The sequence below is a fragment of the Centropristis striata genome, chromosome 3 (genome assembly GCF_030273125.1).
Source record: "Centropristis striata isolate RG_2023a ecotype Rhode Island chromosome 3, C.striata_1.0, whole genome shotgun sequence".
In the NCBI taxonomy this organism is placed as follows: Eukaryota; Metazoa; Chordata; class Actinopteri; order Perciformes; family Serranidae; genus Centropristis; species Centropristis striata.
The window spans coordinates 40,278,447-40,296,796 of record NC_081519.1 but is presented as its reverse complement, the minus strand read 5'-3'; the positions used below and the strand labels follow the sequence as shown (position 1 = coordinate 40,296,796).

General features: G+C 39.1%; 1 protein-coding gene across 4 annotated transcripts in view; it reads right to left on the bottom strand.

The window, feature by feature from the left end:
* Positions 1-18,350, bottom strand: part of atp2b2 (ATPase plasma membrane Ca2+ transporting 2) — a 104,650-nt gene that overhangs the window by 27,532 nt on the left and 58,768 nt on the right. For 3 of the 4 annotated variants that reach the window (XM_059328460.1, XM_059328456.1, XM_059328459.1), the window contains exons 9-12: positions 14,931-14,972; positions 10,801-10,965; positions 8,869-9,083; positions 8,330-8,572 (exon numbers count right to left, since the gene is read on the bottom strand). In XM_059328460.1, the coding sequence (XP_059184443.1) occupies positions 8,330-8,572; positions 8,869-9,083; positions 10,801-10,965; positions 14,931-14,972 (665 nt within the window). The remainder of the gene's footprint in view (positions 1-8,329; positions 8,573-8,868; positions 9,084-10,800; positions 10,966-14,930; positions 14,973-18,350) is intronic. The other variant, XM_059328458.1, reaches the window with a different exon arrangement.

The window sequence follows — 18,350 nt, the reverse complement described above, 5'->3', positions numbered from 1 at the left end:
TGCATCTAGCCTACGCTGTTGTAGTTTATGTTGGTTTTTTTTTTTCGGTTCGAAAAGAAGAATTAATTAAAAAAAACAAATAAAAAAACAAAACAAGAAGGGGTGTAATGGTTCTGAGACCTATGCCGTGTTGTGATCAAATGTGATAAATGCTTCACAGAGACATCGCTGCAACTGCACACATATTGCAGATGCAAATGCAACAAGTGCCGGCTTTAAGACATTGTGGAGACCTCGGGAGAATCAGTAAGAAGAAATAGAGAAGGGGGGAAGCATTTGTGAACAACAGGTGGTGTAACCTCAGGCACATTGCTCGTGTAATATGTCCATATGGTTTCTCTATCCGTGTTACAGAAAGCATCTTTAACCTGGATATGAAACTGTTAGCTGTGATTCTCTATCCCTATTATCTTCCTATGGAGCGTACATGTGATATCTTTGTTATTGTTTACATCCTATCGTCAGCTGGATTGTGATTCAGAATGATTTCTAAGAAGAGACATTGCTGTTGAGTTTCTCAAATGTATTTTTTGGTGCTTTGAGCCCCACCAGCTGACTGCCGTCTAGTTACATTATTGAGAGAGAGAGGGCCGACATCTCTACAGCAGATATCTCCCAACGCTCACACCAAAGCCAGATCTACTGATTAGCGCTACAGCTAAGGATGTATTTTGGTTTTGGAGGTGAACTGTCACTTAAAATTCCAACAAGAAAACAGATTTTGAACTACACATAGAAAGCACATGACTGTGTAGAGAAACCCAGAGACCCATAGCTGCTGCAAAATCAAAACAAAGATGGAGAAAATAAATAAAAAGCAGAAGGCATCACTAAATTCTCAGAGACTCCGTAGAGGTTTAGCTTGACATGAGTTTCTACGCAATAAGGACGTTGCTGGCATGGGAAGCCCAACGCTGGCATGAGCGGGCTATGGTTGGCACGTCCTGGCCTGGACGTGGCTAAGGACCAGCTGCCCTCTCCCTGGTCCTTGGGTGCTCCCGCAGGCAAGGACATATGCCAGAGGGAGAGCTGGCAACTTTACTTCCTATTCCACCTGGGGCTCTCCTTAATCCAACCCTCCTGTTCCTTCCCGTTCTCTTAATTTTCTTCCCCATTTCCTCCTTACACTCAACCCCACCCTTTTACTCCTCTGTCTTTATCTTTCTGGCCCCTTTATTTTTATACTTTCTGTATCTTTTTCATTCCTTTCTATCCATATCCTCCTTCCCCATTCAAGAAGACTTTCTCCTCTTCCTCACTATCAGTTTCCCTAGCGCTTTATACAAGGCAGCCCACCTCCCCCTTCCTCCACCTTCCTTCTCGTCCCCTCTTTGCATGTAGGAGTGGATGATATTCTTACACTCCACATGACTGTACCAGCCAACTGGGCTGAGGCCTGGAGGTATGCTGGAGGGCAGTAATACAGTCTTTCAGTCCATGATGAGGACACTTGTCACGTGAGTGTGGTTTGTCTCTCGTCTTCTTGTATAATTTTTCCATCTCCTTTCATCTTTTTTTGCCATTTATCTTTGCTTCCCTCCCCCACTTCCATTTGCTTTCATGTTTTTCCTTTATTTCCAAATAATGTTTATTTATGCCCTTTATTTGTCCTTCTACTGCAGACTTACAAAAATAATAGGACAAGACATAAGTCTCCAATTTAAATTCAAACTAAATCTAATTTCAAAATGTGAACAATCAGATCAATTTTTACTTAATAACATCTTTATTAAAGTATTGATGTTATCACTTTTAGTACAATTAGACATCCTGTTCTTTTCTGATGTGCTATCTCCTCTATACCAATGAGTGAGAGTTTTCATACAGAAAAGTGATCTAACCTGTCAATAATGCGAATAACAAAGCTAATTGTGTTGGTCCGTTTGCCTCAAAAGGGTGTGTGGGATTTAGTGACATCTAGTGCTGAGGTTGTAGATTGCAGCCACATGAATGCCCCTCCACCCACCCCACCCTTTTCCAAACCTACTGTTGCCTTCAGGTAACTTAAAAAGACGAAAGGCCCTCTCCTGAGCCATTGCTTAATTTGTCCATTTCTGGCTACTGGAAAACATGCCGGTGCAACAAGGTAGACACACATGCAGACACATGGAAAAGGACCCACTCCCTATATCAATATGAAGGGCTCATTCTTAACTAACTATGAAAACATAGATATAAATATTACATTCCATTTCTCCCAATAGGCCAGTTAAGCTTCCCTGCATCTTACTTTAACACCTTTATTTTGAAAAAATGTCAAATTCCGTCGTCACAGACATATGAAGCTCCACATACGGAATATTGCTTTATCCTGGATGTTGCCTATGATGTGTGATGGCCGTGTTATTAATTAACTAATCTGAGTTGATCATATCTCAGGCGTACTGATACCTTGTCAGCACTATTAGGTTTCATGTTGGAGGTGGTGAAGCTGCTCTGCCTTAAGGTGATTTCTGGTACGTTCAGAGGTGAACACCATGGTTCATGTGTTTTCATACCAATCACTACCACATGGATTATCCATGTGGGAGTTTTGAGGTTGTTTGAATTTAACTACAGTATTATTCCTTCTTTACTTTATTCTACATCAAATAGAAACTCCCACACCATCTGACATCTAGACTTGCATGAAGAAAATCTTTTCTTGTCTTTGCACGGTACATCACACGTGTATTTATCTACTGATATACAAAACTTTTTGCCTGGACTTGTGACTTTAATTCAGCTTTAATGAACCATTTCATAAATTCCACTTTGATTTATTTCTTCAAAGTAAACTCTTTCATTTACTTCAGGGGTTAGGGTTAGACTATCAGAGGTGTATGGTCACAAGGTTTTTAAAGGCAACAATTAGTCAACTAATCGACTGGTTGATTGACAATAAATGGCAACTATTTCAATAATCGTTTAATCCTTAGAGTAATTTTCAGGCAAAAAATTGCATGAAATGTGGTTTTCAGCCTCTCATATATGGACATTTCCTATTTTTAATTGAATATCTTCGGACTGAAAAAACAAGCAAAATCAAAGACATCACCTTGGACTTTAAGAAGCTGGGATGCACACTTTTCATACTTTTTATAAACGATTAATAGAAAAATATAATAGAGATCAATCGATAATAAAACTAATTGTTTGTCGCAGCTCTAATGTTTGATAAAATATTTCAACAGATTACACACAGTTTATTGCCACCGACCGCACATTCTTTCATAAATCTTCTGTGTATTAAATTTACACCCGTTCAGAATAAACTAGAAATACAGTAACTGAAAGCATGAAATCCATCATGTCATGTGTGAGGGAAATGCAGGGAGCCCATTAAGCTTTGTGCCTCTGAAACATCAAAGCATTGTCATTCTAATGTGATGACGACTTATTTTTCACTGCCATCTCAGCAACGCTGTCAAGTCTGCCAGCAAGTGCTGAATGCAGAAAAGAGGGAACAGGAGAAGAGAAGGACATCATTCTGCAGAAGATGTCTCTGTCTCCGCTTCCACCACTGATTCTGAGCCTTTTTCTCCTTCGCAGTGTCCAAAACTATTCCATGGGGACGCTGGGTGCTTCAAGCTAGAGACCTCCAAGACAGTCTCCTCTCTCCTCCATGTTGTGCAAACAAGCACGCAACGTCCAGATGACAAAAGCACTGTGAGCCAGAGCCAATTATAGCAGGACCTCACTACTAAACAAAAATGAGGCAGTTTGTTTTAATTACAAACAATAAAGTGCTCATTGTGAAGGGACAGATGGCCATTTTTTCCCATTTGACATAAACTGAATCTTGTTTTTCTGATGTCTATGTCTCATCAGATTAATTCTAACCGGTCTATTTTATTAACTACATACTGAGCTACTGTAACTTTCCTCAAGCACCTATCCCTCCCAACTGAAGCCATCTGTGTGCGTATATGTGTGTGTTATCCACCTCTCTTGTCCATGACCGGAATAATGACCCGAGCAGGTGGTTGAAGCAACATGAGGCCGAGCTCCCAGGACACTCACACAGCCATGCTAAACACATGCCACTGTGCTGCAAGAACATACACCTGTGATCTGAATAGCTCCTAGAGTGGGAGTATGCTTGATATGACAGATGTGTGTCTGTGCGTGCAACTGAGCAGTCTTCTAATAGATGCATATAGCATGCATCATACAAGATGAAAAAAACTGAGCGTGAAGTGTAAGCTGAAAGAAAAAGACAGAACGTACAGCTAATTCTACGGGCGACTGCTTGTTTCGGGGCTCTTGCTGCTGACGATGACGCAAATTCCTTAGAAATGACATCAGTATATTGACGTCACTGAATTCCGCTTACAAATTGCTCTGCAGCATGCTTGACTTGTCGGTAAGAGACATGCGAGGCAAACTGGTGTGCTTATTTGTATGCACATGTGCATGCACCCTTTTCAGAATATATGAATAAGTGTGCGTGTGCACATGGATACAGTATCTTAGAGCAGCATGAGTGGGCTTATACTGTATGTGTGCATGGATTCATTGTGTAAATGTGTGTGAATTTCTCCCTCGAGGATGAAGCTTCTCCACTTTAGAGTCGGTATATGCTGACGGAAGAAGCAGAGCCATACCACTGGCTGTATTATGAAGCCAGAGAGGCAGTAGGGGGACTGATATGGGTATCAAAGCCTGCCTCTTTGCCTTTGTGCCTTTGTGTGGTGGCCATCAAAGACTTCCATAGCCATCCTGGCATCCCACAGGATTGGCCTCTTATATAAGAACACACCAAGCAGCATACTGCAGGGCTGGGGTAGCGCTGAGGGAGTGGGGGCGGCTGGGGGAGGGAGAAGGGGATGAACCAAATATTCCTCAGAAATTTCCTTTTTGCACCCTGCTTTTTGGGTTCACTTCATTCCCTAATTACCCCTGTCCTTCTTCGTCTTTCCCTTTTGTGCCTTCCCTTCATTCTAATAAGAGCTCTCAGTAAATTAATGCATCCATGCCGACATGTTCTGTACGCTCTACAATTTATGGTCTAGATTTTGTGTTCCATACTCTATTATTCATCATTCATCATGTTCTGTGGATATATGCATGCACGCATGGATGAACAGATTTGGACGTATATATTTAACTGCAATGTCGTCAGCTGGGTAGCTAAGTACAGTACACATATGTTGTCAGTAATTACTTATGAAACAGGACAAGTATGTAAGCTGATATCATGTGAAGTTCACCCAAAGTTTAACTTCTACTTTGGTGCATGAGGTAACCTCTTTTATGAATGAAGAGATTATAAAACAGACTGAATGCGCCATTTAATCCACCAAGCCTAAACTCTGCTGTTGCTTGATTCCATTGAGCTAAGCAGCTATGAAGGTACAATAGTCTGATGTAATGCTGCAATGCATTCCTCCAGGTTTTTCACAAGGGATAACATCTTGTTAATGGAGCACAGCTTGGTAAAGACATGCTGTGGGAAGAGGGAAGCGGAAGTTACCTCATAACCTCCACAAAAACTAAACGTGGTCCGGTTGATATGGACAAAATCTTCTATCCCAATATATGTCAACTTGAAGGCATATTGCAGATACTGAATGGGTGCTGTTTTGTTTATTAGGCCACTTGACTAGGACTCAACCCCCACATTGACTCTATCTAACTTCATCTCAATACACGTTGATGTGTGTGTGATCAAGTCCCAATAAAATGAAATACATTTAACCAAGTTTTATTCCTGTGTCCCTGTTTTGATTTCCATTTGTCTTATGCCAAATATATGTAAAACATAATAACAAAAATAATCACTATCAGAGAATTTATAAAAAAATCCCTGTCTTTCGTTTCTTGCGCTCATGAGCAAAAGGTAATGTCATTAAATGAGAGGATGGGATCTCTATAGTCATATACAGTAAAATCACACCTTTTATGGGTAATAACAGCTCATAAGCTCATAATAACAGCTAAGAGCTGATGAAGAGTCACTATTTGCTATGTGGCATGTGGAATATAATAAATATGTCCAAAAGACAATATTATTTATCCTGATTGCAGATAGAGACTGCAGTATGTGTGGGGTCCAGTCAGATTTAACCTAGCTTTGACAATACAACCTCTATCCAAACATTTACATCCTCAGATGCTACAGATCTAGATGTTTTTCAAACAGGGAGAAGTAGGGCTAAATGGGAATAAATGCACTTTGCTGAGGAATTAAATGAAATGTGTTGCTGTTTTATATATTTAGAAATATGCTCTATGAGCAGACATTAAAATTCGATTTAAAAAATCACTATGCAAACTGGCATAAAGCCTGGGAGACAATTATGCTACGCGTGCAGTAACTGCATTGCTTAAGTGTATCTACTGAGCCTCAAAGAAACCAGCCTTAAAACTAGACACAAATATGTAGCTCTCCATCTTAGAAACCCAGTGAACCAACACTCTGTTTTCACCAAGACTGTGATCGTGCCTAGAGGGGTAGGAAGTGAAATCTGTGGGATCCTTCTATCGCAGATGTCCCGCCTGCTCAACTCATTCCCCATGCAAGTTCCATAAGGGCATTTGTCAGTTGGTCGGCCATCAATGAACACACTCTAAAGGGGTTTACAAGGATAGCGACACAGAGACAAGCACAAATGGTGTGTGTGGGTGTTAAGTGTGCAGGTGAGTATACATGGTCATGCCAGGAAAATTATTACTGAGGCATGTAGCTCTAACAGTCTGAAGACATCCTGATCTTGGCAATCTTTGCTTTGAGGATATTCATGCCAAACACTTTATTGTGAAAATAATGTTTCAGACCTGTGGCCTGAAGGAACATCCCTGCAAACAGGTTTCACATTCTGTAATTAAAACATGTTACAGTCTGTGAGTGAGTCCATCTATCTATCTATCTATCTATCTATCTATCTAACTATCTATCTATCTATCTATCTATCTATCTATCTATCTATCTATCTATCTATCTATCTGTCTATCTATCTATCTATCTATCTATCTATCTATCTATCTAACTATCTATCTATCTATCTATCTATCTATCTATCTATCTATTGCATACAGGTCTAATTGGCTTAGAAAAATCTCTCTTCGCTGCATTCACTGTAAACAAGAGACAATCTCCAGCACTTAGACAGATTGGATTCAATTACAGTCTGCTATGCTCTGAATATCAGATAAGACAAAATTACACAACAGTTCTCAAGGTGACAAGTTGAGTGAATGCCTGATGAATCTAAAGCAGCAGCCAAGGACACAGACTGCCAGCTTCGCCAAGAAGAAAGCACTGCAGAGCTGTCTCACTGTTTCAGGGCTGCTCTCGTCATATGGTTACACCGCTTACACACACAGGGAGCTGAGCTCTACGCAGATAACCCAAGATATTTAAGTTTCACTAAAGATGGTTAAGTATAAGGAATTATTGTAAATATTGCGATATGGGTTCATTGAGAGTGCCACAATTGATGTAAAGTGGACATATATAGTTTTTCAGATTCCATATGAAAGACTTAGAGAGATTTATAAAGTAAAGCTGGAGTACGGTAGTTTTTGTGGACAGTTTTGGCAATGGCTAGAAAGAGATGTTAATTTATATTCAACATTTTCTCTAGCTTTTATATATTTAGGATTTATGTGTTCAGATGCAGTAAAATATGCCCCCTTACTGTCATTTTCACTCTAAGGCCTGAACACTTGTTACTGTACTGAGTAATTTTGACCAGAGCAGTTAAGAACTGCTGCATGAAGTGGCTTTACAGGACTGACACACCACGAGCTATGCCACTACTTTTAGCAGAATTGGATCATATTTTATGGAGAACATGTTTTCTGGTCTTCCTGCTGATATCTCCGGCTGCTCTGCTTTGACTCTTTGTGATTTATGGATTCTCCTGATGGACAGAAAGCTTTACTTGTTACTAAGGTAAAGCTAACTGCAGCAGCGGTCAGCTAGATAGCACAGTTAGCCACGCTGTCAAAACAGAAGAGGACATTGAAGGAGGAAGCTAAGCAGGAAAAGTGAGAGATGAAGCAGGAGCAAATCACAGACTGGTTTTTAGGGACCTTCATTAAAAAAAATACTGTAAGACAGAACTGGACTTCTTGCTGAATATTTGCTGGCTTGCTATGTCTTGTGGTGTTGCACTTGCTTAATGTTAAGCTGTGCTATAAAAGATGAATCCTAATGTAATCCTAACTAATGGACGTGTACAGCTGTACACATATATGACAGCGTTATGGAAGTGAATTGCACTCTTAAACTGTAGAGGAGCTAAGTTGCAAAAATATGTGACGTTGCTTAAACATTCATGCTTAACCTCTAGAGTAAAGGGCCAGAAGTAACTTACAATAGCTTCCATTGGAGGTGGCTTACCAGTATCTTGGTGGTATAGGCGCTGTTGATGGAGATGGAATTGACCAGTAAGTCCAGTGATTTTGGTGGCAGAGTTCCAGGATCTGGGATTTCTTTGTAGTGCACATCTCCAACGTAACACTGCACAGCTGTCATGCGGTTGGTGGTTAGCGTGCCTGTCTTGTCAGAGCAGATGGCTGTGGCATTGCCCATCGTTTCACATGCATCCAGGTGACGCACCAGGTTGTTGTCTTTCATCATTTTCTGTTGGTAAGAAACATTATGGTCAAGTGTATAATCTTCTAAATGTTTCAACTATCAGATGGATTAAATTATCTTAACAGGCAAACTTCAATGGTTGTAATTACCACAATACAAAACAAATGATGCTTATGCTCACAATGCATGTTAAAATGCTTAAATAATTCATAGAAACAGTCAAAACATGCTTTCCAGACTTGTCCTTTCATCAGAATTTGATTCTCACAAAACTGCCAAAAAATCATCGATTTAAGAAACACAGCAGTGCCTCAATGATGTCTTCTACTGTTCTTCCTCACCTTGACGGAGTAGGCCAGGGAGATGGTGACAGCCAGCGGCAGCCCCTCCGGGACGGCCACGACCAACACAGTCACACCGATGATGAAGAACTTGACAAAGTACTGGACATAGATGGGAGTGCACTCTGGCATCCAAGGGAGCTTCTGCATCACAAAGTTGTCAATGGCAAAGTACAGGACAAGGATGATGACTGTGACGGCTGACATGAGCAAACCTAGAAAAAAAAACAGATACAAATGGTTATCAGCTGAGCAAAGAAATGTCAAGTCAAGTGTGAGTGTCATCAAGTGGGCCTTTAAAAGTGGAGCCACTTTGAGTGCCTTAAACCTGCTATCTTTCCAGTGGCCAGCAGGGGGCGGCTCCACTGGTTGCAAAAAGAAGTCAGATTGTATGAAGGACTTCTTACTTGATTTATTACCTCAGTAAACATTTGTGTTTACTGAGTTTATGGTCTCAATCTCAAGTTTAAAGTCTCCTTTAATGCAGCATGAAATTAATTTTATAAATCATGGTCATCTTCAGAGTAAAATAAATGATAAAGCATGGTGTGCTTTAGGGTGTGACCTTCCCTATATCACTCAGGATGGAGGCATAGTAATGCGTATCAGTTGCACTGTGTAGCCATACATTTGTCTTTGCATGTTGTCATCTTAGAACTGTGACCATAAGTTTAGGAAAGCTAACTGTCAGATTTTAGTCGTCTAAAATGTATTGTTCAGGCATTTGGTTTCAGGAAAAGACCCTATCAGGTGTCAGCATTTTATTCTGGTAAGTATTTTGTTTTAAGGCTATACCTTTCCCAGCTCAGTTTGTATATCCATACACAGTAGACCATGTTAAACTGCTTTAATACTGGCTGACACATTAACATATGCAGTGTAAATCCATTGCAAATGCAAATGCAATGACTCAAGTATATCTGGGGTCTCTATTTGCCCTCTGAAATCGAATGAGGCACACCTGGTGTCAGGTAGATACAGAAGTAAGGGTTATCATTAAGAGTTTGTAGAGAGAAGATACACTGCAGCAACTTAAAAGCACACATGAGGGTCACAGGCCCTGGAGTTTATAAAGGCCAAACATTTTCTGTCAGGCCCGCAGGAGACCATATGATACAGTGCTGCTTGTATGCTAATCCATCCACTGCATTTCATTGTTCTGACACCACGTCCTCATTCCATCACTCACACCAACAGTCTGATGTAACATCACACTCTAAAAACAAGGACTTCTTTAAGGGACACTCAGAAAAATAAGAAACCCTTCATTTTTGACTAAAACAGCTTCGATAAGAAAGCATTCGCAGTTGTTTTAACTTCCTAAACACCTATCTGTTAGGGATATTTTGAGGAATTCTAATTTTGTCCAGACTTGTCCAGAAACCCCTGCAATTTTGCATGAAGTATTTTTGGTATGCAATATTCATGGCTATCATTTGTTCACCAGTAATCCTACTGTGTTTCTGCTGTGAGGACACCCACAGTGTGGGCATAAATGGCATGTGGGCATCTGTTGCTAAAAATGCTCGCTGGTACAGACCCACTGCAAGTGTTTTAGACATCAGCTCCTTGGTGCCATAAATGGCTTTAAATTGGATTACAATCATTTGATTCTGGTATGGATTGTAAAATTGCAAAACAAGCATGATGAGAGGGATAATGCATCCTCGGTTGTTCCCACTATAATGATTCAGCAAGTCCCTCAAGGAAGGGTAATTTAGAAAAATATACTGAACAAGCTCTTCTGAAGTTCCATAATTGTCCTCAACTTTGTTTACTTAAAGTGACAACTGAGTCTTCTCAGTGCAACGTCTTATTTTGATGGACAGGATGATGGTTCAGAGCCTTGTTGTGCCTGATTTAGCTGCCTGACCTGAGTGATGGACTTTGTGCATCACCAAGTGCTTTGTGTCCGTGTGCAGTTTGCTGTACCTGCTTTGCCAATCTGGACAGCAAGTTTGGTCAGCTTCCCTTGGAGCACAGACTTCTCTTTCTTCGAACAGGACACCTTCTTTTTCTCTTTTTCATCGGACTCTCCGCCTTCAGCACTCTTTAGAGGCTGCATCTCCATGGCAGCTGCTCCATCCTGCTTCTTTACTGTAAACACCACAACAAGAAGAAAAAACAGACAGCAGAAGCATTAGAGATATAGATTAAGAACCAAGGGAGTGAAGAGGTGCAGGAAGCCAGACTCCAACACTCAGGTGTTGTACTAACTCCAGGACGTACAGTTGATATTAAAAACCAAGAACAGATCATGTGATGTCCCAAGACATAATGGGAATATAAAGGTGTGTATGGAGCTTTCACATACTTTAATAAGGCTTGTTTGTTTGTCCCTGCATTATCTTCTCTGTAAAATGAAAGAGACTGTGAACCATGTTCCTTTATAGAATATGAAAACTTAAAATTCATGATAATGTAGGTTAAGGGAAGCGCTGTGTTTCTTATCATTCTATTTTTTCATCACAAATGCATATTTATAGTAAGTCATGAATCATTCAGTAGCCCTACATCGAAGGTCCAAGCCATTTTCACAGAATATTTAGAAGCCTATATATAGATGCAAAACTTACACTCACTGTAGCACATTTCATCACACACAAGGAAAACTCACTGTACTTCACATGAAAAAAAAATAAAAAAAATACAAAGAACCAGAAAATAAATTGAAAGATTAAAAAAAGGAATAAAGAGATACAACTTTTCAGACCAGTTCCAAATAATCTTGGAGGTGTAGATTCAAATTCTAAAAGTTGGCCAGAAATATATTTTGGCCTTAAACTATTGAGTGATGATAGACACTATGATATATACAGACTGGGGGAAATTAAAGAAAAAATCGGAAACAAAAACAGTGGGGAAACATCAAATGCAGATGCTTCGGTGCAGCAGGGTTCACTGAATGGTTTGGCCAGTATGAACTCAACCCAGATGAACAGCTACGGGAGATTTTGGACCTGAACATGTGAGACAATGCTCTCCACCACCATCTCCCAACCAAATAATTTAATATAAAATTTTGTCTTCAAATCTATTTAGTGATGTCTGAGATTGTCTCTGATGTTATTTGTCCTTTTGTTATGTCTGGCTATGTTTGTTTTTCTTTTTCTATCTGTTGTACTCAGGCCTCTCTTGATCTAAATAAGATTACGTGATTAAATAAAGGTTGTGTATATACATGAGGGAGCATCTTGTGGAGGAATGATGTTCATCCCTCTGGTACAGTTCCACGGTCTTGGCCAGGAGCACTGCAGTTGTTTGGATGCGCACGGTGACCTTACACTTCACATGGATTTTTCCTTTAATTTGATCCATCTTTATATTGCTGCAATGCTTTACAGTGTAATAAAAAACAAATAAAAATAAAATCCGCATTGGTGAAAGCCCAACTCTCATAATCAAATGTATTGAAATGACTGCCCTTGTCTTCAACAAAAAATATCAACCTGGTCTCACAGGAATCCGTGAAATAGCCACGGATTTGCTTAACTCAAAATCCGTGGAATAGCCACGGAATCACTCAAATTTCCATGAAACTGACACGGAATTCGTTACAATGCAAGTTAATGACAGTCAGATCCCGTGGCTATTCCAACATACAAAGTGATTATGTACATTCACTGAGTGAATATTTAGAAAATAAAACATATATTTCTCGCTAGAAATGTGATCAAAATCCATTTTTATGCAGAAACTAAGTCAAAATATTGATTTTTTCACTAAAAATGAGAGAACTGTCCGCCATGTTTTTTGTTCTGACCGACGGGACCTTGAAAGTCACGTGACTTGGAACAAACCAACAGGAACAAATATCCATGGAATAGCAACGGGGTATGACTGTCATTAACTTGCATTGTAGCGTCATCCGTGTCAGTTTCACGGAAATTTGAGTGATTCCGTGGCTATTCCACGGATTTTGAGTTAAGCAAATCCGTGGCTATTTCACGGATTCCTGTGAGACCAGGTTCAAAAATATATATAAAACTGCATCCACTAATCAAAACGTCCAAATTCAAATGGTCGTTAATGATAATTTGCTATAATACACCGTAATATATGCATGTTACATAAATGTAAGCTATCTTTGCATGTTATACTGTAAGACCTGCTTTATAGTGTGGCAAAAACAAGATTTCCTACTTTCTGTAAAAAACAAACCAAAAAAATCAGTTTAGGCTGTAAAACCAATCCTCAATTACCTCACTCTGTCTCCATTTCTCTCCCCCGCACACACACATACACACTACAGTGCTTCTCTGTTAATGTAGCCCATTACCAAGAATCATTTCAGCCCAGTTTTCCAATCACAATGAGGCATGTGTTGATGCTCACAAAAGAAAACTTTTTAATGTGGAACATATGTCTCTCTGGTTGTGCATGTTGTTTTTCCACCCCCATGACACAAGATAGAAAGTGTCTGTATGCGGCAGGAGTACGAGGTTAAACACTTGATATTAATAAAAGGTCAGGACAAAGGTTCATCTCCTGAAAGCTGCATTATCTTCCATATTCTAGCGGTGCTGATGTAGACTGTAATCACTGTTAAGAGTCTTCTTTTACCCTTTATCCCATTTGCTTTCAAGACACTTTGACTTGCTCACCTTGTGTGTGTTATAAGTCTCATCATGCTTTTTTTGACATTACATGAATGCTAAGACTTGGTAGACAAATCTGTAGACTTGTTTGTTAAATAAACCAAACAGGTAGTGGTGAAAAGAAAAAGTAATGAGTTAATCAATCAGTAAAGAAAATGCATGTTTTAATTAAAGATGTATTTTTTAGTAGAAAAAAATGTATATGAGTACTGCAATTTTTCTGTGTTTTTATAGGCATGATATGGAGAAAAAGTTGCTTACTGTTCCTAAACACAACATTCACACTCAGGTCCTCCTCCCTGTCTCACCGAAAGTTAATGCAGAACCCCAATTCAATCTGATGTTGGAACAAGCTTTGTCAGCTAGGCATTTTGCCTCGACATATTTGCATTTTTTTGGCGCTTAATCTGCTATTTTTGTAGTTTGTGCCAAGAGGCTAACGCCCAGAAACATCCTGAATACAGCAAAATAAAAGATAAAACACAGGCAGGTGACAAGATCTCTGCACAAACAGAGACCTCTACATATATCTAGCGGGTCATTGAAAGGGACTATACAGTATTTTTATGGGAAAATCCTGCATAGTGTATCTTTAACTGTTTATCAGACACAATAAGATATTTGAAGGCATCATTCTGCCAAGCTGTGAGCATTTTTCAGCCTTTTTTATTTTTCACAGACTAAATTGATAGATTACCAATAATAAAAAAATAAACATTGCTGTAGTTGCAACCCCAAAAGACAGCATCAAAAACATCTCTGTATCTCTTAATCACAGACATTGCGTTTCAGGAAACAGTGCTTTGGTATATATATATATATATATATTGGGTACAAAGAGGACAGTTTTGGGGCATTTTTGGTAGAAAAGGGCAGTCTGAGTGAGGCAGACACAGTAGCTGAGGGACAGGTTTCTGTTCTCTTGTAGAGAACAAGACAAAGTTAACAACACAACAAGAACAACAACAGAACAACAGACCAGAGACAACACACATGTGACAGACAGAGTGAAGAAGAGGGATTTTCTAACCTAATATAACGGCAGGTAAAACCTGGGTCAAACACTTACATTCTCTGGGATTAACTTAATCAGTTAAGGTTTTGTCCCTTGAAATCTAAATGACCACTGCATAATAACTTGAGTCAGTGAGATAATAAGGTATTATTATAATCCAGAATTTACACTTTATACTGTATTAAATCTTTCTAGCTATTTTGAAGGTTTTTGTGTATTGTCCAAATATTTGATTATAATTTGTATTTTGTACTTTGAGACATTTTTTGCCAATTAAGATGAAAGGCTGAAATAAATAAAATAATGTAGGATTATTCGCCTTCATTCGACCCAGAGTCTACACCACACACCATAAAAAGGAAACAATGAGAAGTAAGAGAGAGAAGGAAGAGGAGGTGAAGGAAAAGAGAAGGCAGGGGTGGAGACAGTGAAAGATATGGTTTGGTTACCTTTAATCTGGTTGCTCTCCATATTGCCATCTTGCATTTTACCTATGATGGAGACATACAAGACAATAACAACAAAAATAACCAAGGCAGACAAGTCAACAAATTATCACCACAGAGACAGCACACACAGTGAGAACCAAAAATCACAAACAGGGAGACAGAAAAATGACTTTTAATACAACGTCTCTGTGACAGTCACATAGAAAGGCATGTGATATGTATGTGATGCAATGTAACTGGAAGCTACAGCTACTACGGACAAGTACTGCAGTATGCAGATTTACTTTCATTAAAGCTGGGGTAGGCATATTTTCTGAGTCATTTGGCAACAATCCCATAATGACCATTAAAACAAGACTTCTGCACCTCCCCTGGCTCTGTTTCCAGGCTTTAGAAAATCTATACTGAGATTGGAGACTTTGGCCAATTAAAGGTAATTTCAGAAAGGGATCGTTCCTACTGGCTCTCCTACATACAGATGCACCTGCATTTAAATGATGAAAGCCTGATTAAATGATGAAAAAACCTGCAAAAAAGTAGTTATATACTCATAGTAAATTAGTATTAAGCATTTTGGAGATGTAGAGAAAAAAATCCTAATAGTTGGCTTTTTTCTAACTGGAGTTCATGGATGCAGCTAATTCAAGTTAATGTTTTTGTAGCTCCCTAGAGCCTCGAATCATAGTATGTCATCTCAAAGGACTTTAAGGGCTCACAAAGAAAACAGGACGCATTTCACCTAGAAATGTCATTATATTATGGCATCAGCATCATGACAATCATGACCAGATGATTGAAATGAATGACGAGTAAATATCTCCATGCTGGTCAGTGGTGCATTTTCAAATTTATTTGCCTAGCCCAGCTTTAAATAGGGGAAATTAGGTTTTAATGGAAGATATTTTATTGCAAAAGCAAATAACCAGGTAATTAAAAATGCTTAATGGGAAAATATTTTTACATGAAAATATATTGTGTGCAACATAATTATGCTGAACTTTTAAAAAAAGTATTAAAAAAACTGCCCACTTTCCTCTGAATTTTTCAAATATGGTTCTGAATGAACTATTCACACTATGAGCACAGGTAATTTCACACACATTATCAACATTACGAGTCAAATCATTAAAGTCTAAAATGAGATATCAAGACATACAGTAGATACAGCATTACACTGAACACTGACAGTGGGGGAGAGTATACACCACAAACACACAAACACACACAGCACATACACATACAGGACACGCAAACAAGAGACAGCATGCATAAGAGGAAAATTCAGAAGGCACATGCAAGATCACACGCTTAGAGGGGAGCAGACAGGAGATGTGAACAATACAGAAAGAGAGAGAGAGAGAGAGAGAGAGAGAGAGAGAGAGCCAGAAGGAAAAGCCTCCCACATGGCGAAGTTACATAAGAACAACTGGAAGAAAATCGAAATCTAAGTTCAGGGACAGTGAATACATTATGCAGTTGGATTCTGCTTACACAAGGAGCGAACTCAGAGTGAACTTAATTTAAGTGTGTGTTTCAATGACACAATGTTGTTTTAAATTGCAGAATCAACTTGCTGGTAGGCTAACAGAACGGCTAAGAATAAACACAGTGTATATATATCATCTTGCAAGCTGATGAAACATAAAACTAAAAGTCACAAGGCTTTTGTGCTTTCAAACCAAATATACACACACAATGTTTACAAAATAAGACATATTAATTAAGAAAGCATTTATTATATGCTGCAGTGTTGATCCCATTATCTACCCAGGCTATAATTATAGAGATATGCACCGCTTGTCTCAGTGGTGGGAAGGCACGAAAAATGCAGCACAAAATCTGTCTTTCAGAGCTTTTGTACTGAAATGTCACCGAGAAAATTACTCAGGTATTGCTGGAAGACCACATATTCACAGAATCCTCGGCATGTATGTGGAGAATAAATGGCTTGTTTCACCTCCACCTTCACATTAGTCAGTTCCCTGGAGTCACAATAAAGCTGAAGATAACAAATGGCTCTGTTCCTGCCCAGGACAGCACAAGGTCATCATTACAGTGAAAATCATGCCCCTCTCGCTTCGAGTACAAACATTTTGTGGCTGCTCTCCAAGGGAGAAAGATAAGAGAGAACCCAGTGCAGCAATGAATGAACTTAATCTTTTGCATCTTCTCCATCTAAGACAGAAATGAAGGATTTGCACTAAGTGATCTCAGAGGACACCCAACTACAGGAGGTGGTCCTACAGTAGGATTTTGTCACCGTTCTTCGGCTGGCGTCTTCTCTACTGTCAGAAGTATAAATTAATATTATTTACTAACTCACCAAATATCAACCAACCATTTAACGATGTCTTTCTAAATTTTGGAAAATATATTCTATCAGAGAGTTAGATGAGAAAATGAGAATGTCTGTATGGCAGATATGAAACTACCACCAGCAGGCTGGCTAAATAATAAAGACTTGCATCATGGGAAACAGCAAGCCTGGCTTTGTCCAACTGACAAAATTTGCCTACCAGAACATCTAAAGCTAGCTTTGTGGGGATTATGTCCCAGGCTATTTCTTGGCCAGGAGCAGTATGTATCATCAAAACTCTCAGTAAGAAAGGGTATTTCCCAAAAATGTTCAACTGTTCCTTTAAAGACACCAAACCTTAATTTGAAAGAATTCACAAATGTGGCAAAAAAGCACATTTTTGCCTTGCAATCAATGTCTATGTCAACAACAACGGTCATCAATCATCATCTTGCATTTTTTTCCTTCATCAGCTATTGCCAAAATAACCACTATTGCTGCTATTAACCTGTTGTGGAAGTCTCAGATACATTGGAAAGCCAAACACCATCGTGTCTGGGGTCATAATATCATCTGGAGGTGCACACAGTTCAATAAATGTCATCACCTTCTCCAGGAACTGCTTCTGCTAATTGTTTTCTGAACAACAAGAAGTGAATACCGTGCATGTTCCTAATTCTGTCGCAGGATTTGCATCATTCATGTCGCCAAGTGCAAATTCTGCATGTACTTGTACTGGACTTTGTATAATTTGTATTGGCCCTGGTTTGAAGACAGATTCATCCTTTCTATCCCTAAATGAACATTAAAAGGCTCAAAAGCTTTCTGTAAATCTTAGCATCACAGAGACCAAATTATTATTATTTGTTTTAGATTTCATTTAAAGATGGACAACAACAATTTTCAAAAATCATTGCAAATTTTTCCCAAACAGCTACTGATGTACATACTTACATTCAAAGCATTAACGGACAAAATATAGCATGAGGAGAAGAAATAGAAACACCAGAGTAATTTCTACAACTACCAAAGGACGTGCATTGACAGCATGGATACGACAGGGTCCAACACAACTGAATGAAAAGTTAGAGTAGAGCAGAGAGTGAGCACCCATGGTAGGAGGT